This window comes from Poromitra crassiceps (genome assembly GCF_964638095.1).
Source record: "Poromitra crassiceps genome assembly, chromosome: 16".
NCBI lineage: Eukaryota > Metazoa > Chordata > Actinopteri > Beryciformes > Melamphaidae > Poromitra > Poromitra crassiceps.
This window is the reverse complement of record NC_139645.1, coordinates 36,238,953-36,266,117: the sequence shown is the minus strand read 5'-3', so window position 1 is coordinate 36,266,117 and position 27,165 is coordinate 36,238,953. Positions and strand designations below refer to the sequence as shown.

The window sequence follows — 27,165 nt, the reverse complement described above, 5'->3', positions numbered from 1 at the left end:
AAGGTAAAACAACACAGATACTGTATGATGGTTTATAGTGGGACTTTCCATGCCTGCCCCATTCACTTCAATAGAACTGTCCCCAAAGTCTAGCCCCAATGCAACATTCAAATGCTGTGATGAGAGGGATGTCTCTTCCTTCTAGTCAAGTCAAGTCAAATGTATATATAGCCCTAATTCACAAGCGTGTCTCAGAGGGCTTCACAGAGACAATGTTGACCCTGGTCATCTGGAGAGTGTTGTACCCACTCATTCAGAGACCGTCCCTCCACACACTGTCTCTGGGAGAAACACAACCACAGACACGGGTGACGGGAACACTCCTGTGACCACCAGAGCCGGTCGCACAGTGAGACCACACCGCTTTAGGGACTGTGTGACTTGGAACAGATGAAGTGTGTGCCATTGATGGACTTTGGGGGGATAAAGAGAAATGTTTGCACTAATGGACTTTGGGGGGATAAAGAGAAAAGTTAAAACAATTTATTTCTGCATATGTTCATGCTCAAATGGTTATAGTTGTAACAGTGGACACTAAAGTTTTCTGAAATGTTGATGCATACATGTGAGGAAGTATAACACCCTTTTCCACAGTAGCTGTTAATGTGCCTTGAGAAGAAGATTTTAGGGTAACCCTTTATTTTACAGGTACCCTAGTTACATATGAACTATTTGTAATTACACATGAACACCAAATGTAATTACACAGTAATTACCAATAGTTATAAATTACGTTCATATGTAGTTACATGTTAACGGACCTGTAAAATGGAGTGAGTTTATTCAACTGTAGTGTTAGATGGTACCAGACCTGTAAAGTGGAGTGAGTCTATTCAATTGTAGTTCATATGTAGTTACATGGTACCAGACCTGTAAAGTGGAGTGAGTCTATTTAACTGTAGTTCATATGTAGTTACATGGTACCGGACCTGTAAAGTGGAGTGAGTCTATTTAACTGTAGTTCATATGTAGTTACATGGTACCGGACCTGTAAAGTGGAGTGAGTCTATTTAACTGTAGTTCATATGTAGTTACATGGTACCGGACCTGTAAAGTGGAGTGAGTCTATTTAACTGTAGTTCATATGTAGTTACATGGTACCGGACCTGTAAAGTGGAGTGAGTCTATTTAACTGTAGTTCATATGTAGTTACATGGTCCCTAAAACCCAGTGGTGGATTTGAACCACTGAACTTCAGATTGCAAAGCAGGCGGCTTTAACCACTCAGCCACGAGGGCTTTCCAACTTTCTTAGTGGAGTTTGAGAGGATAAAGCTTGTATTATGCTCACCCTGCCGTGAAGGGCGCAGGGGTGGAGCACGGGCCGGGCGCGTCAAATGACGTAAATTTGTTGGCCGTGGTTGGGCGCTACTTCCGTCGTGCGCTCGCCTTGTGCCTGATTTTTTTTTCTCTCTCCAAACATGGCCGCTTTCAAGCCACTGAACCCTGAACACTGAGCTGTGTTTTCGCCACATTTCTTGACCCATGTGGTAGGCTATAAACTTTGATTTGCAACTGTTCGTTTTTAGTAATTTCACCAAGTAAATGTGTTGTGTTGAGAGCATTATTGAGAGAGATTAAAAGCAGCACAGAGTAGGCAATCAGGGCTGAGAAGTAAAACGGCTTTCAGTAAAAACAAGTTTGGTGATTCCTTCATGTGCTGATGTGTGGTCGTTTGAGAGTGAAAGCGCACTCAGTACTGCACATATTGCGACTCACGGGCTGTTCTCACCATTGTACAATACATGCTGATCACTTTCTGAGTATAATGGCATCTGCCCCAGCGCGAGGTCTGCACGGTGACTCGCGGAGACTCGCGGGGCCCCACCCCCACGGAGCTTTGCTCAAGTATAATTCAGCCTTAACTGTATGTCAGTCAGATGTAGTTGCCACTTCGTAGCTTTGTTATTGTAAACAGAGACTTGGGAGAAAATGGTGCTTAGTTAGTTGTAGCTTGAAAGACAGGCAATATTGATTAATGTGAATGGATTTCTGCAGTTTGACTGTGCCAGCCCCCCCCCCCCCCCCCCCCCCATGAGCTGTAAATGGCTCATGTGACTATTTACACCACAATTCAGAAAATTATTAGAATGTGTTTTTTTATTTTAAATGTTTAAATAACTAAATCTTTCGAGAGCACAGTGCATACAATTTATTTAGCAAATTGGGGGGAGTTCCCCGCTTATGCTTCACATCGTGGGGATTTTTAGACTTGGGGGGAGGGGGTAGACTTTGGGGAGAGATGATCCGGGGGTCTGGTGACCACAGGGGTCTTTGAGGGGCTTCGACTGGGTCCCCAACAAATTGAGAAATTGGGAAATTGATGGGAAAATGACTCATTTACAATAAGCTAACAATTACAGAATGTAGAAGAATGGATATTTTGATTATAGTTTCACTGTTACCTCTATACCTACAATACTTTTATTTGAATTTTTGGATGGGAATTCTGGACAAAATCTAAATCTACATCTAACACAAGTATCAATATTTCCCCCCCAAGTCTCTGTGTATAATAACAAAGCTACAATGTGGCAGCTACATCTGACTGACATACAGAGACCGAGTCAACTCCGGATGTGCTTCAGAAGAAGCAGTGAGAAGCGCTTCTGTTTGGTAACAGAAGAAGAAGAGAAACCACAGAAGAAGAACATAAGCACTGTAAGCCCATCCGGGGCAGGTCAGAGTTGACTCGGTCTCGGTTGTGTTGTTAGCATAGCAGCCTAGCTTGGCATATAGATATGATCTGATGTCAAGATTATGGACGATTCAATTCAATTGCCGCTCGTCTGGAATGAGGCCACATATCGATTACAAACAGCAGCTGGAGATAAAGTGGGAGGTGTTATCAATGTGACGGACACTCGGACAGCAAACAGAGCAGGCTGTCGGCAGCATGGAGCTTCGTTAGATAGCTAATTCATGTTCTCATAATTATATAACAACCACAATGAACTGCAATGTGACAGAAAACGTGTTATTTACAGAGCGCATTCAGCATGTTATAGCCTGTTGGAGGACACTACTTCGAGCTGAATATCTTCTGTGGGCATCTGAATGAAACCAAAGTTATTTGGGTGAGTAAAACATCATATTTTAAGCTGGAAATAAGGTCTGGGATGTAAAAAAACAGAATTCTCCTTTAACAAGCTTGAAAATGGCGTTGGAGAGGTCACAGTGACCTTGACCGTTGACCCAAAAATCTAATCAGTTCATCCTTGAGTCTAAGTCGATGTTTGAGGCAAATTTGATGAAATTCCGTCAAGGCATTCCTGAGATATCGTGTTAACAAGCTCGGAAATGGCGTTGGAGAGGTCACAGTGACCTTGACCTTTGACCCTTGACCACCAAAATCTAATCAGATCATCCTTGAGTCTAAGTCGATGTTTGAGGCAAATTTGATGAAATTCCGTGAGATGACATCATCCATAGCAACGGGGTCAACCCCGCCCTTTCTCTTAGCTTAAGAGTTCTCCCTGTTCCTTAGTCAAATTTGGTCTCAGCAGCTTTGTGAATATGTTTTAAAATAAAAAAATTATAAGAATTTTGTCTTTTTGGTATAAAATGCTTTGTGAATATGTGCCCTGGTCTATGGGCGACACACCACACCTCAGGTCAGCTGATGTAGTTCTGTCTCCACTAGATGGAGACATTAACTACATCATCTACCATGAACTAAGCAGCAGACCAGGAGAACAGCAGAGAATGTTTATAGTCATAAAGAGAACACAGGTTGGATATGGTGGCACTATGAAGGCCATCTGCAAACAGCAGGTGATTTGAAAGACTTTAGCAGCTGGTCTTACAACAGTGGACTATACAGTCGCATCATACAATGTCAGCTAGTGTATCTAGCCCTCAGGCTCTTTCTATGTTTGTGTCAAACCTACACTGTAGTAAGAGCCCTCATACCGACCAGCCAATTTCCATGAGGTAATCTGTGTCGGGCATTAAACTCACCTTATTTCTGCACTTTGAATTCACAGGTAGGGTCGCATGGGGCAACCTTATTATATCTTAACCCTAATTGCACCAAAAAGTGAGTGGTTGTTCTTTTAAAAGACAAAGTTTGACGAGAATCACCGAGTTGCCTGGAAACAGAGTCCAGACGCATGCGCACTGGCATCATTACATTACATTACGTAATTTGGCAGACGCTTTTATCCAAAGCGACTTACAATAACACATTTTTGTCAGCAATAGAGCAATCAACTATGGAGCACAGTCTATGACAACTACAAAATCATCATTTGGTGATTCTGGGAAAAATAAATGGAGGTTCTGCGCTAGTGCATGTTAAACGTTTCCACTGATTTTACCCTTTTGGACTTTTGTTTTGAAAGGTTGTTGGCAATTTGAGCAATGTGTCACATCTGCCATCTTTCTGACTATCTCTGCTGTCACGCATTCAGGGGCTGAGCTGTCTAAAATGCATTGCAGAATGTCTGTAGAAGACGAAATGATGCCAGTGCGCATGCGTCTGGACTCTGTTTCCAGGCAACTCGGTGATTCTCATCAAACTTTGTCTTTTAAAAGAACAACCACTCACTTTTTGGTGCAACTAGGCTTCCGATATAATAAGGTTGCCCCATGCGACCCTACCTGTGAATTCAAAATGCAGAAATAAGGTGAGTTTAATACCCGACACAGATTACCTAACGAGAATTGGCTGGTCGGTATACGTAGGGACACTCACGTGTCACGGGAGCAAGGGGGGGCAGCACGAGACCCGGAACTGGGGGCTAAAACTCGCCATTCAAAACAATGAGCGCAGATGTGAATTTTGTAAATAAACAAGACACGTACGTGGTCTGAGCTTCGGTTTTTAGCCCGAATATTACAAAAGACACCACTGATTCATAACAGGTCTAAAGTCATGTTCTAGCAGTCAGGCGCACATAGTGACAAGCAAGACAACAGTAAAACGGACAGGTTTTTGTATTGAGTTTGGTGTAAGTGGGCGTAACCCATAAGAGAGTGAGCCTCGTACCCCCAGCAAAAACAGCAAAAGTAACTCTAGAGTGTTCCTACGTATGAGGGCTCTACTACAGTAGTGTTGACACGAACATTGAAAGAGCCTGACGGCTATTTAATGTATCCATCAAACAGTCATGTTACCTTGGAAGATGTTTGCCTGGTGAATTCACAGCATCAAGTCACAGAGACCTTCTGTCTTAATCTGGAGAGAAGACACAGACAGAGAAGACACACCTCAGTTCAGACTGTCTGTCTGGGAACATTTTCTGAGGGTGAGGCCATTTCCTCATAACTTCTGCCTGCCTGTGCTCTGCCTTGAAACAGGAAATCATTGAAACAGCCTGGCTAAATAAGTCAATATAAGACATGAAAATAAAGTTTCCACAACATCACTCATGTTGATCTGCTGACAGTCAGGAAAGTAAAATAGACTGGAAACTGTGTGGAAACAGATGTTACAATACCTTTCAGTGGAGAAAATTATTTGCGACACGGCGATAAAACAAAGACGGGAGAGCATAGAGAGAGGAACAGGAAGCAGTGTTACCAACTCTTTTCCCAGCAAAGGCGCTATTGGCTGTTCAGAAAGGCGCTAGAAGGCGCTAAATGACGTCACATGCTAATTTGCATAACACACCTCGGCATAATCGTTGTAATTATTGACTGTACGGTTGTAAAGTAAACAAGTAAACCCTATCCTGCTGCTCTCTCAGTGGAGGAGAGAGGCTCCACTGAAGCGCTGTGTGTTAGTCCAGTAAAAATGTCACTTAACCTCACACTAATTGCAACAAAACCAAACTCAACTGATTTTGTATCCTCAATATGTCCTCAATGAAGGAGAAAAAGTGTTAAGGAAATGTATGAAGGGAAAGTTTTGAAAATTACCTAAATGATGCTACCAAAAACGTTTATTTATTTATTTTTTAACATTTTATTTCTTTATTTTTTTTACTTTATTTTTTTTCTCCTTGAAGCAAAAAACACATACAGGAAATGTATGGCACATAAAAAAAAAGAAAAAAAAAAGAAAAAAAACGTTTTTGGTAGGCTACCATCATATTTAGGTCATTTTCAAAACTTTCCCTTCATAGATTTCCTTAACACTTTTTCTCCTTCATTGAGGACATATTGAGGACACAAAATCAGTTGAGTTTGGTTTTGTTGCAATTAGTGTGAGGTTGACCCACATATTTGCGTAAAATGCCTGGACTATGTGTCAGACAGGCAGAGATGAGGAGAGAGAAAACTCAGCAGCAGCATGCCGCACCAATTTAAAGGCGAAATCTGTTCAATTCAACACATTTACATTGCTTCCCCTGGTCAGAAAAAGTAGCCAGATTTGGCGCTCTGCGCATTTTAGAAATAAAGGCACTAGGGGGTCTGAAAAGTAGCTAAATATAGCGCCCAAAGTGCTGAGTTGGCAAAACTGACAGGAAGGGAGAGGGAGGGGCAGGAGAGAGAGAGAGAGAGAGACAGACAGAGAGAGAGAGACAGACAGAGAGACAGAGAGAGAGAGAGACAGACAGAGAGACAGAGAGAGACAGACAGAGAGACAGACAGACAGAGAGACAGAGAGACAGACAGAGAGACAGAGAGACAGAGAGACAGACAGACAGACAGACAGAGAGACAGAGAGAGAGACAGAGAGAGACAGAGAGAGAGACAGAGAGAGAGACAGAGAGACAGAGAGAGAGACAGAGAGACAGAGAGAGAGACAGAGAGACAGAGAGAGAGACAGAGAGACAGAGAGACAGAGAGAGGGAAGCGATGTTTTCATGCAACATGTAGTCAGATTGTTGTGAAATGTTTTTTTCTATGTCAGATGTGAAACTGCCTGAAGGGATTTTCCACTTCTGTGTGCCCCCGCGCGCGCACACACACACACACACACACACACAGCGCACGCACGCGCGCACACCATACACACACACACACAGCGCACGCGTGCACGCACACCACACACACACACACACACACACACACACACCATACACAGAGCAGTGGAAACCACACAACCCATACCCGGAGCACACACCTGCTCACATATGCATGCACACACACATTCACTCCACTTGTCTTATGCAAAGGACCACAATGGAAACAAGCTCTAGGGCTTTATTGTGTTTTTATACTTTTGATCAATATTCTTTGTATTGTCCTGTGCAGACATCAATCAATCAATCAAAAGCAGGGGAGAGCTTACTCCAGTGGTTTTCAAACTGTGCCCGAGGCACCCAGCAAACATTTCAATGTCTATCAGAAGTCTAATCAACGTGGGCCCAGCGGGTTGACACAACGTCTTGAGGCAAGAGGAGGGCATCTGCATAGGCTAGGATAGGGGACCCCCCCCCCCCCCCCGTGGGGGATCCTACAGGAGTCTAGACTTGTTGGTGGCGGACTGGGGAGGTGGGTGGGGCAAAATGACGCTTCAGAGGACAGCTTCAGGGGAGATGGACTGCCGTGAAGCTAGCTGCTGCTATGATCGGCCAGAGAGAGAGGTGACGTAGAACCCTTGCTATATATACTAGGATGAACTGATGTCATATGTGACGTCATTGCAGACGTCGTCGTACTTGGACTTGACTGACCACAACATAGCTGACGTCATACTAGAACTTGACTGACGTCGCGGGGTGATCAGGTTATGCATGTGTGGCCTTCTGCTTGAAATTTGGTCTGGAGACCTCACAACATAGCGTGAAGCCCAGATCATCTCGCTTGGTGCTGTTGCTTCGGACTCAGTTCTGATACCCCGTTCAAGACAACTCGGACCACCGGAAAAAATGGGTTCCGACCTGTAAGAGGCAATATTATTTTCCCCATGATGGCGAAGGCTAGGCGAAGGCATGACCCGCCCCTCTCTGCCTCTGATTGGCTGACTGCACTCTGCTGCTCTCGCCTGCTCCCCATGTAACCTCGCGTCACCAGGCTCTTACTCCCCATGTGAGCCAGAAATCATCTCAAACAAGCCTAATATCTACTTTCATTCAATGTCACGATGCAGCGTGGAAAAAAAGAGAAAAAAGTAGGCTACTTCCAAGCATTATTCCTATAGATATTAGTGGTGATGATCAATTCTCATGAACCATAGACCAGACTATATTAAAAACAGAAACACACAGTGGCATCTTTCATCATGCAGGCCAGCAAGCAAAACTGTTTGTCTGACCCATTGAGTCTGACCACAGACTGTCTGTAGAAAGAGATGCAGGATAGCCAAGCAAATGTGATTGGATGAACGTTTGATGCTAGGCCAATCAGAGACAGAGAGGGGCGGGTCATGCCTTCGCCTAGCCCTCGCCATCATGGGGAAAAACATATCGCGAGGGGGGGGTGCAGCGTGAACGCAAATCTGTCCGGGCCAGAGGTTCCATGTTGAAACTTCCTGCGGTCCGAGTTGTCTTGATGTGTTATGAGTCTGAGTCTAGTCACAGCTTATAGGCAGCTCTCGCCTCCAGCCAGTGTTGCCAGGTGGGAAATGTCAAATGATCAACCAGAGGGTTGAAATTACAGTTTTTTGAGGGGAATGATATCGTACGTGAGCTGTGTGTGGCTTTTTGAGACGGGGGTGTGATTGTGCCAGTGTGGCTCCTGTCCTGCGGAAAGACAGGCTGCCACTTGGCCCCACGGAGCTCTATTTTACGACTGGATTGGAGAGTATTGATCTCAAAACAACGCGTAGGACAGCCAGAAACGCTGCGGAGATCACTGGGTGAGTCGTCAGATCATAATTAATGTGAGGAGAGGGGTCCAGGTAAAAAAAAAATGAAATTCTCCTTTAACGTGATATCTCAGGAATACCTTGATGTAATTTCTTAGAATTTGCCTCAAACGTCGACTTGGACTCAAGGATGAACTAATTAGATTTTGGTGGTCAAAGGATAAAGGTTAAGGTCACTGTGATCTCACGAACACCATTTTCAAGCTTGTTAACACAATATCTCAGGAACGCCTTGACGGAATTGCATCTAATTTGCCTCAAACGTCCACTTGGACTCAAGGATGAGCTGATTAAATTTTGGAGGTCAAAGGTCAAGGTCACTATGACCTCACCGACGCCATTTTCAAGCTTGCTAACGGCATATCTCAGTAACACCTTCACTAAATTTCTTCACATTTGGCACAAACTTCAAAGTCTGGACAGACATGCATGTCGACTGCTCACTTGTTGGTCGAGGCATATATCCACGGTGTGGCCGTTCTAGTTTTTTGTTACTATTAGTAGTAGTAGTATTCATATTATTATTATTATTATTATTATTATTATTATTATTATTATTATTACTATTATTATTATTATTATTATATTATTATCATTATTTATGTCAGGGGGATTTGTAGGGTCTGGGGATTTTGCGGGCTTAGCCCAGCCCTTTTTAGGCAGGTCGGGGAGAATATTTGTTTTTTTCCAACAGGTAAATGCACAATTTTTTAGCAATTTGAGATGAATACTGAAAAACTATGATTGGTTCTCAAAAGTGGAGGACCAGGCAGTCCCCATAACAAATTCACGAATTGTTAAACTTCAGCATTAGCCTTGATTGACAAACAGACAAGGAACCTATGAAGAACGAAAATAAAGTGGAGCTGGCTGTGGCTCAGGAGGTAGAGCACGTCGTCCACTAACCAGAAGGTCGGTGGTTCGATCCCCGACTCCTCCAGTCCGCATGTCAAAGTGTCCATGGGCAAGACACTGAACCCCAAATTGCTCCCGGTGGCTGTGGCCGCCTTCAGTGTGTGAATGGGTGAATGTAGGCACATTGTAAAGCGCTTTGGATAAAGGCGCTATATAAATGCAGTCCATTTACCATTTACCATGTGGAAGCATTTTTCAATCAAAGGTAAAACAACACAGATACTGTATGATGGTTTATAGTGGGACTTGCCTGCCCCATTCACTTCAATAGAACTGTCCCCAAAGTCTAGCCCCAATGCAACATTCAAATGCTGTGATGAGAGGGATGTATCTTCCTTCTAGTCAAGTCAAGTCAAATGTATATATAGCCCTAATTCACAAGCGTGTCTCAGAGGGCTTCACAGAGACAATGTTGACCCTGGTCATCTGGAGAGTGTTGTACCCACTCATTCAGAGACCGTCCCTCCACACACTAACCTGACGCTGCCAGATGGATGTAAGTTCGTTCACATTTGTTTCACAACCAACATCCATCTGGATTCGGCCAAGCTACCTTGCTGAAGAGGGCGGTCACTTTTTTCAAGCTACTAGGCAGGTGATTGGATGGACCGTCTGTCTGTCACCGTCTGGGCTTGCCAACGCCAACCAATCAGATCGACTTCCCTTCATGACGTAGCAGCGCCTTGTAAACACGAACAGCTAGGACTACAATTGCTAAATAGTTAGCATGGAGGTCGCAGATTTTTTGCTGTTTTTGTAAGGAGAATATTGGGTGCAACCATTGACTATTCAATTTGCCAAAAGAAAGAAGAATTACTGCAGATGTCTGACTGAGGATGAAGTGCAGGTAGGCCATTTTGCACGTTAAATGTAACTGATTGGATTAACTGATGTTACGCTAACGTTAGCAACATTTGGAGGTTGGGGTGCTACGTCTGATGATTGATGATTTGATGTTAACGTTAACAGCGATTCATGACTAACACATATCGTTGTTCGTTTCTTCAGGGAACTGATGACACGATATGACACCGAGTGGCACGCACCCTGGACTGGCCTGGACGGCTAACGTCATGGAGACGCAACGCTCTCTAGCCTTTATGATCATGGCAATCAGAATCAGAAAGACTTTAATGATCCCTGGGGGGAAATTACAGTAGCTCGCTCAATAACAACCAAAACAATCAATAACAACAAAATGCTTTGATACAATATAATGATTTAACGCTACTATTTAGCATTAAGGACTGGTGAATTTTAGCATATCTGTCAGTGGAATGGTAGATGTTTACGCATGACTGGAGAATGTTATTTGCTTACTTTTGTGATAATAAACTAAACGGAGAAAAGACGGCCGTGTGGTGTTGTTGTTACATAATCTGCTGGTCTTGAGGCACGATTGGGTAAAATGATAAGATGATGTAAATTCATAAAGATGTTGATGTCAGAGATGAATCTGCGAAAGGGAGCTGCCTGGAGCCCAGAGGACGTCAACGGAGAAGAGGAAAAACACCCTTTAGGTTACACCATGCAGCATTTGGATATAATCTAGTATTGGCTCCCATGCCGTTAGTTTGTTTACCCCCTATCTAAAGAAAGTGCAAAATCTTAAGCTATGTTCTATCGATAAACCAATTTCTCGAGTAACATCCTGTTATCCTGAGATCTTTAATCTCGCCTGTATAACATAATATGTCACTCGGACACCAACGTGAGTTAACGTGGTTTATTAAACAGCAGCCAACATTCCAATCATAGCAGAATACACTTCAGCTAGCAGTAGGGACAATACATCACACTGATCTTTGCAGTTCTGTGTTGATTAGCTAATATTTCAGTGGCATTTTGATTAACGTTATGATTTATTTCTATTTGGAACAAAAATGATGGTTTAACAGATTGCATGTTTACTGGGCTGTGGTGAGAAGGGCTTTGTGTTTGTGTGACTTGCGTGAATGGCTAACTGCTAGCCATTCACTAGCCTTACAGCTAGCTGATGGCTGCTATGTTCTCCCAGCCTAGCAACGGTCTGATGCTATCTCCCCAAATTCTACAACAATATCTTGTTTACTAACGTTCATAGTTGATAACGTTACAGCAATACAGTTACGGTTTCGTACTCACTGTAAGATCAAGTGTTTAACGTTTATGTTAGCTTATTGTTTTGAATAGAATGTTTGACTAGCTCACTGGAGCTAGCCTCGGTAGCCGCCGCCATGTTGAATAGTGAAAGAACTACAAACGCCCAGCGCCTCTCGGTGGCGTCACACCCGGTCTCGCAAAGCCCGCCCTTAGCTCACGCTGATTGGTGCGCCTGGGTGGCGGCCGGTTTGAACGCCTATCTGAGGCCAGGGCCAGACTGAGGTGGATTGTGAATTTGTGGAACAATGCCGCCCCTGTCTGGTGGAGTCAGGCTATCCACACACTGTCTCTGGGAGAAACACAACCACAGACACGGGTGACGGGAACACTCCTGTGACCACCAGAGCCGGTCGCACAGTGAGACCACACCGCTTTAGGGACTGTGTGACTTGGAACAGATGAAATGTGTGCCATTGATGGACTTTGGGGGGATAAAGAGAAAAGTTAAAACAATTTATTTCTGCATATGTTCATGCTCAAATGGTTATAGTTGTATAGTTGTGGTTATAGTTGTCCAACTATTGCAACAATAGTTGGACACTAAAGTTTTCTGAAATGTTGATGCATACATGTGAGGAACTATAACACCCTTTTCCACAGTAGCTGTTAATGTGTGGAGTTTGCATGTTCTCCCCGTGCTCCCCCAGGGGGGCTCCTCCGTATATAGCCCCCCCCCCCATTAAAAACATGCAGAAGATCAGATCGTCATCGTCATCCGACCAGTGACGACAACATCCGAAGTTGGTCCCCGGGCGCTGTACGAGAAAAAGCGACCACTGCTCCTGGCCTGCCCCCCGGAGGAAAGGACAAGCCAGGATGGGTTAAATGCAGAGGACAAATTTCACCGGCCACAGTCAGCATGTGTGTGTTTGTGGCCATCCGTGCATGTGTTGATGTGTAATCGTGTGACAATAAAGACGGGCTTGTCCGTCTGAAATCATGTTTTTTTTAATCGTGTTTTTTAATGTGCCTTGAGAAGATTTTAGGGTAACCCTTTATTTTACAGGTACCCTAGTTACATATGAACTATTTGTAATTACACATAAAGACCAAATGTAATTACACAGTAATTACCAATAGTTATAAATTACGTTCATATGTAGTTACATGTTAACGGACCTGTAAAATGGAGTGAGTTTATTCAACTGTAGTGTTAGATGGTACCAGACCTGTAAAGTGGAGTGAGTCTATTCAACTGTAGTTCATATGTAGTTACATGGTACCAGACCTGTAAAGTGGAGTGAGTCTATTTAACTGTAGTTCATATGTAGTTACATGGTACCTAAAACCCAGTGGTGGATTTGAACCACTGAACTTCAGATTGAATTTCAAGTTTATTTGTTCGATAGGGGACAGGTGTACATTAATGAACATTTAAAAAAAAAAGTAAATGCACGACAATTGCAGTCACAGGACTGATTTCCATTGCTTGTCCCCCTGCCCGATGACATAGTCCTGAGGGGTGAAAAGTAACAGTGCAGCAAAAACATATTTAAAATGTAAACACAAAGCAAAGTGCATTTATGCAGAGAGGTAGTCCTAAGAGGTAAAAGGTAGCATAGTGCAACAAAACATATTAAATATAAACACAATGCAAAATGAGAACTGAGTTAGAGCTCTACATGGTTCTACATGGCTAAGTGAAAAGTGCTGAGTTAAATAAAATATACAGGAATTACATTCTGATACTAAAACCTGAGTTTGGGATCACATACAGCTAAAAAGTGAGATCCACATAGAGGACTCACTCAGACAAGATATAAGAAAAAAAAAGAGTAAAAAACAGATACAACACATATAATATACACAAACTGTTCTAAGCCCTAGTGATGTGTGCAAAGTTGAGTGGACTTCAAAGCAGGCGGCTTTAACCACTCAGCCACGAGGGCTTTGCTTTCCAACTTTCTTAGTGGAGTTTGAGAGGATAAAGCTTGTATTATGCTCACCCTGCCGTGAAGGGCGCGGGGGTGGAGCGCGGGCCGGGCGCGTCAAATGACGTAAATTTGTTGGGCGTGGTTGGGCACTACCTCCGTCGTGCGCTCGCCAGGGCTGGACTGGGACCAAAAAAGCTACCAGCATGTGTCAGACAGGCCCACAATTTCGAATCGGCCCAATTTTTCGAGCTCGCGCTCGCTTCGCTCGCGCTCACATGGGTTGGGGATTTACTTATAAAGCCACATGTTATGACTCGGTCTAGGGGTTTTAGGTGTAATGATGTTGCAGCATTGAATAAACGTGCCCAGTGAGAACTCAACGTTTACTTATTAAATAGACATAAGTACAGTACTAAACATAACACTGATTTTTTTTTAACGCAAATACAAGTGTATTGATTGTTGTCATGTTGGCGTCCCTCCCTACCACTAGGAATCAGTATTGTTATAGGTGAAACTATAAAACTAAACTTAACTAAAACTTAGATACTCAAAACCAAAAAAGATAGAGTAGATTACTTTGGACATAATATAGCCACACAAACATTTCCCATATGTCTGATGTATCTTTCCCCATAGTCTGTTACAACTCAACTCATTCCATGCCTGTGTTTGATGGAGCAAGCAAGCAAGTCATTGGAAATGAAATATTGTTTATAAGTTACTCTAATAAGCACAGTTTAGATATTAATCTAAACGTTATAAAAACGTGAAAATCATAACGTCGTTGTTGCTGGCTACCACCATGAATAACGTTACGTTAGCTAGCTCACTCATCGATTACCTAGCAGTGTGCACCAATCCTAAAAGTTGTCATTTTGTTGAAATTAACACTTTCACTGCCATTGACGAGATATCTCGTCTTACAAAATCCAACGGTTGACTGCCAATGACGAGATATCTCGTCTTAACACGTTAAGTGCCATAGCCGAGATAATTCGTCTTACATAATCCAACGCTTGAGTGCCAGAACCGAAATAACTCGTCTTACATAAACATTTTTTTTTTTTGACGGTGGGACATCAATCAACAACTTTTACATCTTCGAGATCACTATTGGAGCAAGAGAATGTGTATAATCTATTTTACCGACCCACTAAGTGTTGACAGTGCTCCCCCAGACGAGCGAAATCAAAGAAAAAACTGCCGCGGGGAGCAAGCCATTCAAGGAAATGGCGAGGCGATTTTACAGTAATCCATTCCACACTTGTCTTCTTGCCCGAGAGCGGCCGCGCAGGCAGCCGCACACAGAGAGCGGAGAGCGATTTGCAAAATAGATTATAGGTGAAACACACTTTGAAACACCTCAGAAAGGCCAGAATCAACATCTGCCCATCGCCCACGCATTCCCCGGCCCATCTTGACTCGCACAAGGAGCGTCCGCACGCAGGCAAGCAGGCAGGCAGGCACGCAGACAGGCAGGCAGGCAGCAGCAACGCGCTTCTGACACGCCCGCTGTAGAGCCAGGAGGAAGGAGGAGAAGACACACGGAGGGAGGAGTTTGAATGAGAGGGGTGTTTCCTGTTGTTATGGAGGAAATTACTGTTCAAAACTATTGTTTAGAATGTCTGACGGTCTTACTGATGCCAAAAATGAATGGTTAAAGTGACTGTTCTGTCGAATTTCACAAAAAGCCATTTATCTCTGAATAAATTTCCAGACGCTGAAACCATGCTGTACTCAACGGCTAATATCTACATAACTACTAACTCTGCAAACTAACTCTTTTAGACAGAGAAAGCACACATTCTATTAGTTATTTTTAGATGATTGGTGTTCATGAATTCTTAACAGAAAATAATCCTCGGCTCTTGTAAAATGAGCCAGAATCCTCAAAAAAAACCCTGGCACAACTTACCTACAGGATGAAAAAATGGCTGGCACTCAATGTGTTAAAAAAAAAAAAAAAAAAATTTGACGGTGGGACGTGGATCAACGCCCCCCACGTCTCCTATAAAAATATTGGAGCCACCGAACGTGTACAACCCATTCCACCGACCCACTAAGTGGCGACAGTGCTCTCCAGACTAGAAAAAGCAGAGCCAAAACTGCAGGGGAACGCGCGAGGAAACCATTCTCTCATACTGTAAAATGGATTGGCGAAAACGCTTTCGCTTTCGCGCATTATCGCGCTGGGAGCTGGCGGTGGGGGATTGCAAATTTGCATAATAGGTTATGGGTGAAACACACTTTGAAACACGGCAGAAAGCCCACAATCGCACGCAGGCAGCTTCATTGCAACTGAGCTCAACCGAAAACCCAGAAACGAACGAGCCTCATTCTCATACTGTAGGCGAAAACGCTTTCACGCTGGTGCACACGGGCGCACAACGGTGGGGGGTTCCAAAAATAGACTGGGTGGAAAACACACTTTGAAACACGCAGCATAAAGCCTAGAATCGCACAAAGCTTCATCAAAGCTCTCAAACCCAAGAAACGAGTGAGCCCCATCCACACTTGCCAGGGGAGGGAGGCTGCTCACTGCTCAGACAGGCAGTAGAAACTCGCTTGTGACAAACGCTGCTGAAAGCCACCAGACACGCCCACGGAGGGAGCAGTTTGAAGGAGAGGGCGTTCAGAACTATATTGTTTAGATGTCTGATCTCTCACTGATGCCAAAAATAAATGGTTAAAGTGACTGTTCTGCCTGTTTGATTGAATTTCACAAAACTGCGATTATCTCAGCTTTCAGTCTCAGACGCTGAAACCATGCTGTACTCAACGGCTAATATCTACATAACTACTAACTCTACAAACTAACTCTTTTAGACAGAGAAAGCACACATTCTATTAGTACTTTTGTGAACTTTGTGTTCACAAAGTCCAAGCAGAAAATAATCCTCGGCTCTTGTAAAATGAGCCAGAATCCTCAAAAAAACCCTCTGGCAGAAGCTACCTACAGTAAAAAAAAAAACGGCTGGCAGTGAATGTGTTAAGTAGCGCTTGGTCGATCATATGTACGCCGAATTTACCAGCAGGCTCTACGAATTTGTGAAGGCCTTTAGGTAGTTTTCTACCAGGTAGGTGCGATTGCCGATATCAAGGAAGGCAGTGTGTTAAATTGCCACATTTTCTAATAGAGTTTGGCGTGTACCGCGTCAAGGCTACAAGCCAGCCCAGAATCCTATCGCTTGGTCAAATTCAAATAGCTGCCACACTTACCTCAAACGAGTGAGACGCAGACGACGACGCCGAGGTGAAGTCAGTGATTTTAATCCGTTTAGGTGGACGGTGCCATGATGCAGCGCTACTTTTCAAACACTGTGATTGAAGTGAGTGACAGACAGTTGCTATGGGCTGGCCCAATTGTACGTGGACCAACGTTGATTGGTTAGAGGGCCACTCCAGAGACCAGAATCATTCATTATTGACGCCTGAATGATGGGCCGCTACCGGCCCAATTAAATACATAATACATACTTTTTCACCAACCTGACCGGCCCACTAGCGAGCGGCCCACCGGCCATCGCACCGGTAGAATTACATTGCAGTCCAGCCCTGGCGCTCGCCTTGTGCCTGATTTTTTCTCTCACAGCGCGAGCAACGCACGGCTTCTCTCCAAACATGGCCGCTTTCAAGCCACTTAACCCTGAACACTGAGCTGTGTTTTCGCCACATTTCTTGACCCATGTGGTAGGCTATGAACTTTGATTTGCAACTGTTCGTTTTTAGTAATTTCACCAAGTAAATGTGTTGTGTTGAGAGCATTATTGAGAGAGATTAAAAGCAGCACAGAGTAGGCAATCAGGGCTGAGAAGTAAAACGGCTTTCAGTAAAAACAAGTTTGGTGATTCCTTCATGTGCTGATGTGTGGTCATTTGAGAGTGAAAGCGCACTCAGTGCTGCACATATTGCGACTCACGGGCTGTTCTCACCATTGTACAATACATGCTGATCACTTTCTGAGTATAATGGCATCTGCCCCAGCGCGAGGTCTGCACGGTGACTCGCGGAGACTCGCGGGGCCCCACCCCCACGGAGCTTTGCTTGAGTATAATTCAGCCTTAACTGTATGTCAGTCAGATGTAGTTGCCACTTCGTAGCTTTGTTATTGTAAACAGAGACTTGGGAGAAAATGGTGCTTAGTGCTTGAAAGACAGGCAATATTGATTAATGTGAATGTATTTCTGCAGTGTGACTGTGCCAGCACCCCCCCCCCCCCCCCCATGAGCTGTAAATGGCTCATGTGACTATTTACACCACAATTCAGAAAATTATTAGAATGTGTTTTTTTATTTTAAATGTTTAAATAACTAAATATTTCGAGAGCACAGTGCATACAATTTATTTAGCAAATTGGGGGGAGTTCCCCGCTTATGCTTCACATCGGGGGGATTTTTAGACTTGGGGGGAGGGGGTAGACTTTGGGGAGAGATGATCCGGGGGTCTGGTGACCAAGATTCAAGATTCAAGATTCAATACTTTATTGCCATGTCAACAGAGTTGATTGGAATTTGTTTCAGTGCAGCTCTAAAGAACAGACGTAAAAACAAACATAACAAATCACAGATTCAAACACAAAAGAGAATAAAAAAGTGGAAAAAAAACACTACATAAAATATGAGAGAGGCTGAAATAGATAAATAAAGTGCACAGTTTTACAAGCAGCATTTGTTTACAAAAGCAGTATCGAGCTGCCTATAAAGTGCAATTCAAGTTCAAGTTCAATTCAAGCCTACGGATTTAAGGTGCGATTTAAGGTGCGAATGCAAAGAGGGTCAGAGTTCAGGAGGCGAACCGCCTCAGGATAAGTGCTGTTCCTGAGACGGGAGGTCCTGCACCTCAGAGACTGAAGCCTCCTACCTGAGGGCATGAGTTTAAAGAGAGAGCTAGCAGGGTGGGAGGGGTCGGCGATCACCTTCTGCATCTTGCGTTTGGTGCGTGTGGCATAGATGGAGGAAACGGATGGAAGGTCGTGGCCGATGATTTTGGACGCTATGCGTACCACCCTTTCCAACCGTTTCCTCTCAAGGGCGGTAGTGTTGCCGTACCACACTGTGACTGAGAAGGTGAGTACGCTCTCCACAGTGGCTCTGTAAAAGTGAGCCATCGCCTCCCCAGACACACCAAACTTCCTGAGCTGCCTCAGAAAGTGAAGCCGCTGGTGGGCTTTGCTCACAATGTTACAAGTGTTGACTTCCCATTTCAGGGAGCGGCATATGGTGGTGCCCAGAAATTTCAGACTGTCGACCCTGTCGACCACAGGGGTCTTTGAGGGGCTTCGACTGGGTCCCCAACAAATTGAGAAATTGGGAAATTGATGGGAAAATGACTCATTTACAATAAGCTAACAATTACAGAATGTAGAAGAATGGCTATTTTGATTATAGTTTCACTGTTACCTCTATACCTACAATACCTTTATTTGAATTTTTGGATGGGAATTCTGGACAAAATCTAAATCTACATCTAACACAAGTATCAATATTTCCCCCCCAAGTCTCTGTGTATAATAACAAAGCTACAATGTGGCAGCTACATCTGACTGACATACAGAGACCGAGTCAACTCCGGATGTGCTTCAGAAGAAGCAGTGAGAAGCGCTTCTGTTTGGTAACAGAAGAAGAAGAGAAACCACAGAAGAAGAACATAAGCACTGTAAGCCCATCCGGGGCAGGTCAGAGTTGACTCGGTCTTGGTTGTGTTGTTAGCATAGCAGCCTAGCTTGGCATATAGATATGATCTGATGTCAAGATTATGGACGATTCAATTGCCGCTCGTATGGAATAAGGCCACATATCGATTACAAACAGCAGCTGGAGATAAAGTGGGAGGTGTTATCAATGTGACGGACACTCGGACAGCAAACAGAGCAGGCTGTTGGCAGCATGGAGCTTCGTTAGATAGCTAATTCATGTTCTCATAATTATATAACAACCACAATGAACTGCAATGTGACAGAAAACGTGTTATTTACAGAGCGCATTCAGCATGTTATAGCCTGTTGGAGGACACTACTTCGAGCTGAATATCTTCTGTGGGCATCTGAATGAAACCAAAGTTATTTGGGTGAGTAAAACATCATATTTTAAGCTGGAAATAAGGTCTGGGATGTAAAAAAACAGAATTCTCCTTTAACAAGCTTGAAAATGGCGTTGGACACAGTGACCTTGACCTTTGACCTTTGAGCAAAAAATCTAATCAGTTCATCCTTGAGTCTAAGTCGATGTTTGAGGCAAATTTGATGAAATTCCGTCAAGGCATTCCTGAGATATCGCGATTCGCGTTAACAAGCTCGGAAATGGCGTTGGAGAGGTCACAGTGACCTTGAACTTTGACCCTTGACCACCAAAATCTAATCAGATCATCCTTGAGTCTAAGTCGATGTTTGAGGCAAATTTGATGAAATTCCGTGAGATGACATCATCCATAGCAACGGGGTCAATCCCGCCCTTTCTCTTAGCTTAAGAGTTCTCCCTGTTCCTTAGTCAAATTTGGTCTCAGCAGCTTTGTGAATATGTTTTAAAATAAAAATGAATGAAGAATTTTGTCTTTTTGGTATAAAATGCTTTGTGAATATGTGCCCTGGTCTATGGGCGACACACCACACCACAGGTCAGCTGATGTAGTTCTGTCTCCACTAGATGGAGACATTAACTACATCATCTACCATGAACTAAGCAGCAGACCAGGAGAACAGCAGAGAATGTTTATAGTCATAAAGAGAACACAGGTTGGATATGATGGCACTATGAAGGCCATCTGCAAACAGCAGGTGATTTGAAAGACTTTAGCAGCTGGTCTTACAACAGTGGACTATACAGTCGCATCATACAATGTCAGCTAGTGTATCTAGCCCTCAGGCGCTTTCTATGTTTGTGTCAACACTACACTGTAGTAAGAGCCCTCATACCGACCAGCCAATTTCCATGAGGTAATCTGTGTCGGGCATTAAACTCACCTTATTTCTGCACTTTGAATTCACAGGTAGGGTCGCATGGGGCAACCTTATTATATCGGAAGCCTAGTTGCACCAAAAAGTGAGTGGTTGTTCTTTTAAAAGACAAAGTTTGACGAGAATCACCGAGTTGCCTGGAAACAGAGTCCAGACGCATCCGCACTGGCATCATTACATTACATTACGTCATTTGGCAGACGCTTTTATCCAAAGCGACTTACAATAACACATTTTTGTCAGCAATAGAGCAATTAACTATGGAGCACAGTCTATGACAACTACAAAATCATCATTTGGTGATTCTGGGAAAAATAAATGGAGGTTCTGCGCTAGTGCATGTTAAACGTTTCCACTGATTTTACCCTTTTGGACTTTTGTTTTGAAAGGTTGTTGGCAATTTGAGCAATGTGTCACATCTGCCATCTTTCTGACTATCTCTGCTGTCACGCATTCAGGGGCTGAGCTGTCTAAAATGCATTGCAGAATGTCTGTAGAAGACGAAATGATGCCAGTGCGCATGCGTCTGGACTCTGTTTCCAGGCAACTCGGTGATTCTCATCAAACTTTGTCTTTTAAAAGAACAACCACTCACTTTTTAGTGCAACTAGGCTTCCAATATAATAAGGTTGCCCCATGCGACCCTACCTGTGAATTCAAAGTGCAGAAATAAGGTGAGTTTAATACCCGACACAGATTACCTAACGAGAATTGGCTGGTCGGTATACGTAGGGACACTCACGTGTCACGGGAGCAAGGGGGGGCAGCACGAGACCCGGAACTGGGGGCTAAAACTCGCCATTCAAAACAATGAGCGCAGATGTGAATTTTGTAAATAAACAAGACACGTACGTGGTCTGAGCTTCGGTTTTTAGCCCGAATATTACAAAAGACCCCACTGATTCATAACAGGTCTAAAGTCATGTTCTAGCAGTCAGGCGCACATAGTGACAAGCAAGACAACAGTAAAACGGACAGGTTTTTGTATTGAGTTTGGTGTAAGTGGGCGTAACCCATAAGAGAGCTAGCCTCGTACCCCCAGCAAAAACAGCAAAAGTAACTCCAGAGTGTCCCTACGTATGAGGGCTCTACTACAGTAGTGTTGACACGAACATTGAAAGAGCCTGACGGCTATTTAGTGTATCCATCAAACAGTCATGTTACCTTGGAAGATGTTTGCCTGGTGAATTCACAGCATCAAGTCACAGAGACCTTCTGTCTTAATCTGGAGAGGAGACACAGACAGAGAAGACACACCTCAGTTCAGACTGTCTGTCTGGGAACATTTTCTGAGGGTGAGGCCATTTCCTCACAACTTCTGCCTGCCTGTGCTCTGCCTTGAAACAGGAAATGAGTGAAAACCGCCTGGCTAAATAAGTCAATGTAAGACATGAAAATAAAGTTTCCACAACATCACTCATGTTGAACTAAATCTGCTGACAGAGTCAGGAAAGTAAAATAGACTGGAAACTGTGTGGAAACAGATGTTACAATACCTTTCAGTGGAGAAAATTATTTGCGACACGGCGATAAAACAAAGACGGGAGAGCATAGAGAGAGGAACAGGAAGCAGTGTTACCAACTCTTTTCCCAGCAAAGGCGCTATTGGCTGTTCAGAAAGGCGCTAGAAGGCGCTAAATGATGTCACATGCTAATTTGCATAGCAAATTATGCTTAAAAAACACACCTCGGCATAATCGTTGTAATTATTGACTGTACGGTTGTAAAGTAAACAAGTAAACCCTATCCTGCTGCTCTCTCAGTGGAGGAGAGAGGCTCCACTGAAGCGCTGTGTGTTAGTCCAGTAAAAATGTCACTTGACCTCACACTAATTGCAACAAAACCAAACTCAACTGATTTTGTATCCTCAATATGTCCTCAATGAAGGAGAAAAAGTGTTAAGGAAATGTATGAAGGGAAAGTTTTGAAAATTACCTAAATGATGCTACCAAAAACGTTTATTTATTTATTTTTTAACATTTTATTTCTTTATTTTTTTTACTTTATTTTTTTTCTCTTTGAAGCAAAAAACACATACAGGAAATTTATGGCACATTAAAAAAAAAGAAAAAAAAAAGAAAAAAAACGTTTTTGGTAGGCTACCATCATATTTAGGTGAATTTCAAAACTTTCCCTTCATACATTTCCTTAACACTTTTTCTCTTTCATTGAGGACATATTGAGGACACAAAATCAGTTGAGTTTGGTTTTGTTGCAATTAGTGTGAGGTTGACCCACATATTTGCGTAAAATGCCTGGACTATGTGTCAGACAGGCAGAGATGAGGAGAGAGAAAACTCAGCAGCAGCAGCCGCACCAATTTAAAGGCGAAATCTGTTCAATTCAACACATTTACATTGCTTCCCCTGGTCAGAAAAAGTAGCCAGATTTGGCACTCTGCGCATTTTAGAAATAAAGGCACTAGGGGGTCTGAAAAGTAGCTATAGCGCCCAAAGTGCTGAGTTGGCAAAACTGACAGGAAGGGAGAGGGAGGGGCAGGAGAGAGAGAGAGAGAGAGACAGACAGAGAGAGAGAGACAGACAGAGAGACAGAGAGAGAGAGAGAGAGACAGACAGAGAGACAGAGAGAGACAGAGAGACAGACAGAGAGACAGAGAGACAGACAGACAGAGAGACAGACAGACAGACAGACAGACAGAGACAGAGAGAGACAGAGAGACAGAGACAGAGAGACAGACAGAGAGACAGAGAGACAGACAGACAGAGAGACAGAGAGAGAGACAGAGAGGCAGAGAGACAGAGAGAGAGACAGAGAGACAGAGAGAGAGACAGAGAGACAGAGAGAGGGAAGCGATGTTTTCATGCAACATGTAGAGTCTGATTGTTGTGAAATATTTTTTTGTATGTCAGATGTGAAACTGCCTGAAGGGATTTTCCACTTCTGTGTGCCCCCGCGCGCGCACACACACACACACACACACACACACACACACAGCGCACGCACGCGCGCACCCCATACACACACACACACACACAGCGCACGCGTGGACGCACACCACACACACACACACACACACCATACACAGAGCAGTGGAAACCACACAACCCATACACGGAGCACACACGTGCTCACATATGCATGCACACACACATTCACTCCACTTGTCTTATGCAAAGGACGACAATGGAAACAAGCTCTAGGGCTTTATTGTGTTTTTATACTTTTGATAAATATTCTTTGTATTGTCCTGTGCAGACATCAATCAATCAAAAGCAGGGGAGAGCTTACTCCAGTGGTTTTCAAACTGTGCCCGAGGCACCCAGCAAACATTTCAATGTCTATCAGAAGTCTAATCAACGTGGGCCCAGCGGGTTGACACAACGTCTTGTGGCAAGAGGAGGGCATCTGCATAGGCTAGGATAGGGGACCCCCCCCCCCCCCCCCCCGTGGGGGATCCTACAGGAGTCTAGACTCGTTGGTGGCAGACTGGGGAGGTGGGTGGGGCAAAATGACGCTTCAGAGGACAGCTTCAGGGGAGATGGACTGCCGTGAAGCTAGCTGCTGCTATGATCGGCCAGAGAGAGAGAGGTGACGTAGAACCCTTGCTATATATACTAGGATGAACTGATGTCATATCTGACGTCATTGCAGACGTCGTCGTACTTGGACTTGACTGACCACAACATAGCTGACGTCATACTAGAACTTGACTGACGTCGCGGGGTGATCAGGTTATGCATGTGTGGCCTTCTGCTTGAAATTTGGTCTGGAGACCTCACAACATAGCGTGAAGCCCAGATCATCTCGCTTGGTGCTGTTGCTTGACTTGCTTCGGACTCAGTTCTGATACCCCGTTCAAGACAACTCGGACCACCGGAAAAAATGGGTTCCGACCTGTAAGAGGCAATATTATTTTCCCCATGATGGCGAAGGCTAGGCGAAGGCATGACCCGCCCCTCTCTGCCTCTGATTGGCTGACTGCACTCTGCTGCTCTCGCCTGCTCCCCATGTAACCTCGCGTCACAAGGCTCTTCCTCCCCATGTGAGCCAGAAATCATCTCAAACAAGCCTAATATCTACTTTCATTCAATGTCACGATGCAGCGTGGAAAAAAAGAGAAAAAAGTAGGCTACTTCCAAGCATTATTCCTATAGATATTAGTGGTGATGATCAATTCTCATGAACCATAGACCAGACTATATTAAAAACAGAAACACACAGTGGCATCTTTCATCATGCAGGCCAGCAAGCGAAACTGTTTGTCTGACCCACTGAGTCTGACCCATGTCTGACCACAGACTGTCTGTAGAAAGAGATGCAGGATAGCCAAGCAAATGTGATTGGATGAACGTTTGATGCTAGGCCAATCAGAGACAGAGAGGGGCGGGTCATGCCTTCGCCTAGCCCTCGCCATCATGGGGAAAAACATATCGCGAGGAGGGGGTGCAGCGTGAACGCAAATCTGTCCGGGCCAGAGGTTCCATGTTGAAACTTCCTGCGGTCCGAGTTGTCTTGATGTGTTATGAGTCTGAGTCTAGTCACAGCTTATAGGCAGCTCTCGCCTCCAGCCAGTGTTGCCAGGTGGGAAATGTCAAATGATCAACCAGAGGGTTGAAATTACAGTTTTTTGAGGGGAATGATATCGTACGTGAGCTGTGTGCGGTTTTTTGAGACGGGGGTGTGATTGTGCCAGTGTGGCTCCTGTTACAAAGAGCTGCAGAAATGCCTTCGATAATCAATATTGTCTTTCAAGCTACAACTAACAAAGTATTTTCCAAAAGATTGTTTTCATGTTGGATAATGGCCAAGATAAAGTCACGTGACGTAGGAGGCGTAAATCTTTTTTATTCAATTGCACACTAAAATAGAAGAATAAAATAAGTCACCATCCCATTAAGATGATGTTTTCATCTCGGCAATAATAATAATTAAATGACATCTTGATCCAACGTCGATTGGATCCATTAACAGCGATGTAGGCGGAGGAAATGTTTGCTGGGAAGGGCAAGACGAAATCTCAAAGCACACACCTCATGACCATATGACCTGTTCAAACTCCTCCCCTCTGGTAGGAGGTACAGACTACCATACACCAAAACAACCAGACATAAGAACAGATGACCTGTTCAAACTCCTCCCCTCTGGTAGGAGGTACAGACTACCATACACCAAAACAACCAGACATAAGAACAGATGACCTGTTCAAACTCCTCCCCTCTGGTAGGAGGTACAGACTACCATACACCAAAACAACCAGACATAAGAACAGATGACCTGTTCAAACTCCTCCCCTCTGGTAGGCGGTACAGGCTACCGTACACCAAAACAACCAGACATAAGAACAGATGACCTGTTCAAACTCCTCCCCTCTGGTAGGCGGTACAGGCTACCGTACACCAAAACAACCAGACATAAGAACAGATGACCTGTTCAAACTCCTCCCCTCTGGTAGGCGGTACAGGCTACCGTACACCAAAACAACCAGACATAATAACAGATGACCTGTTCAAACTCCTCCCCTCTGGTAGGCGGTACAGACTACCGTACACCAAAACAACCAGACATAAGAACAGATTACCTGTTCAAACTCCTCCCCTCTGGTAGGTGGTACAGGCTACCGTACACCAAAACAACCAGACATAAGAACATATGACCTGTTCAAACTCCTCCCCTCTGGTAGGCGGTACAGACTACCGTACACCAAAACAACCAGACATAAGAACATATGACCTGTTCAAACTCCTCCCCTCTGGTAGGTGGTACAGACTACCGTACACCAAAACAACCAGACATAAGAACAGATGACCTGTTCAAACTCCTCCCCTCTGGTAGGCGGTACAGACTACCGTACACCAAAACAACCAGACATAAGAACAGATGACCTGTTCAAACTCCTCCCCTGGTAGGCGGTACAGACTACCGAACACCAAAACAACCAGACATAAGAACAGATGACCTGTTCAAACTCCTCCCCTCTGGTAGGTGGTACAGGCTACCATACACCAAAACAACCAGACATAAGAACAGATGACCTGTTCAAACTCCTCCCCTGGTAGGCGGTACAGACTACCGAACACCAAAACAACCAGACATAAGAACAGATGACATGTTCAAACTCCTCCCCTCTGGTAGGTGGTACAGGCTACCGTACACCAAAACAACCAGACATAAGAACAGATGACCTGTTCAAACTCCTCCCCTGGTAGGCGGTACAGACTACCGTACACCAAAACAACCAGACATAAGAACAGATGACCTGTTCAAACTCCTCCCCTCTGGTAGGCGGTACAGACTACCGTACACCAAAACAACCAGACATAAGAACAGATGACCTGTTCAAACTCCTCCCTTCTGGTAGGCGGTACAGACTACCGAACACCAAAACAACCAGACATAAGAACAGATGACCTGTTCAAACTCCTCCCCTCTGGTAGGCGGTACAGACTACCGTACACCAAAACAACCAGACATAAGAACAGATGACCTGTTCAAACTCCTCCCCTGGTAGGCGGTACAGACTACCGAACACCAAAACAACCAGACATAAGAACAGATGACCTGTTCAAACTCCTCCCCTGGTAGGCGGTACAGACTACCGTACACCAAAACAAGCAGACATAA

At 44.2% G+C, this 27,165-nt stretch overlaps 1 protein-coding gene across 1 annotated transcript in view; it reads right to left on the bottom strand.

Moving 5' to 3' along the window:
- Nucleotides 1-18,738, bottom strand: part of LOC310791616 (NLR family CARD domain-containing protein 3-like) — a gene marked incomplete at both ends in the record, with an annotated part of 53,543 nt that extends 34,805 nt beyond the window's left edge. The window contains 2 exons of the mRNA XM_083653280.1: nucleotides 221-281; nucleotides 18,547-18,738. Coding sequence (XP_083509406.1) covers nucleotides 221-281; nucleotides 18,547-18,738 — 253 coding nt within the window. The remainder of the gene's footprint in view (nucleotides 1-220; nucleotides 282-18,546) is intronic.
- Nucleotides 18,739-27,165: the final 8,427 nt, after the last annotated feature.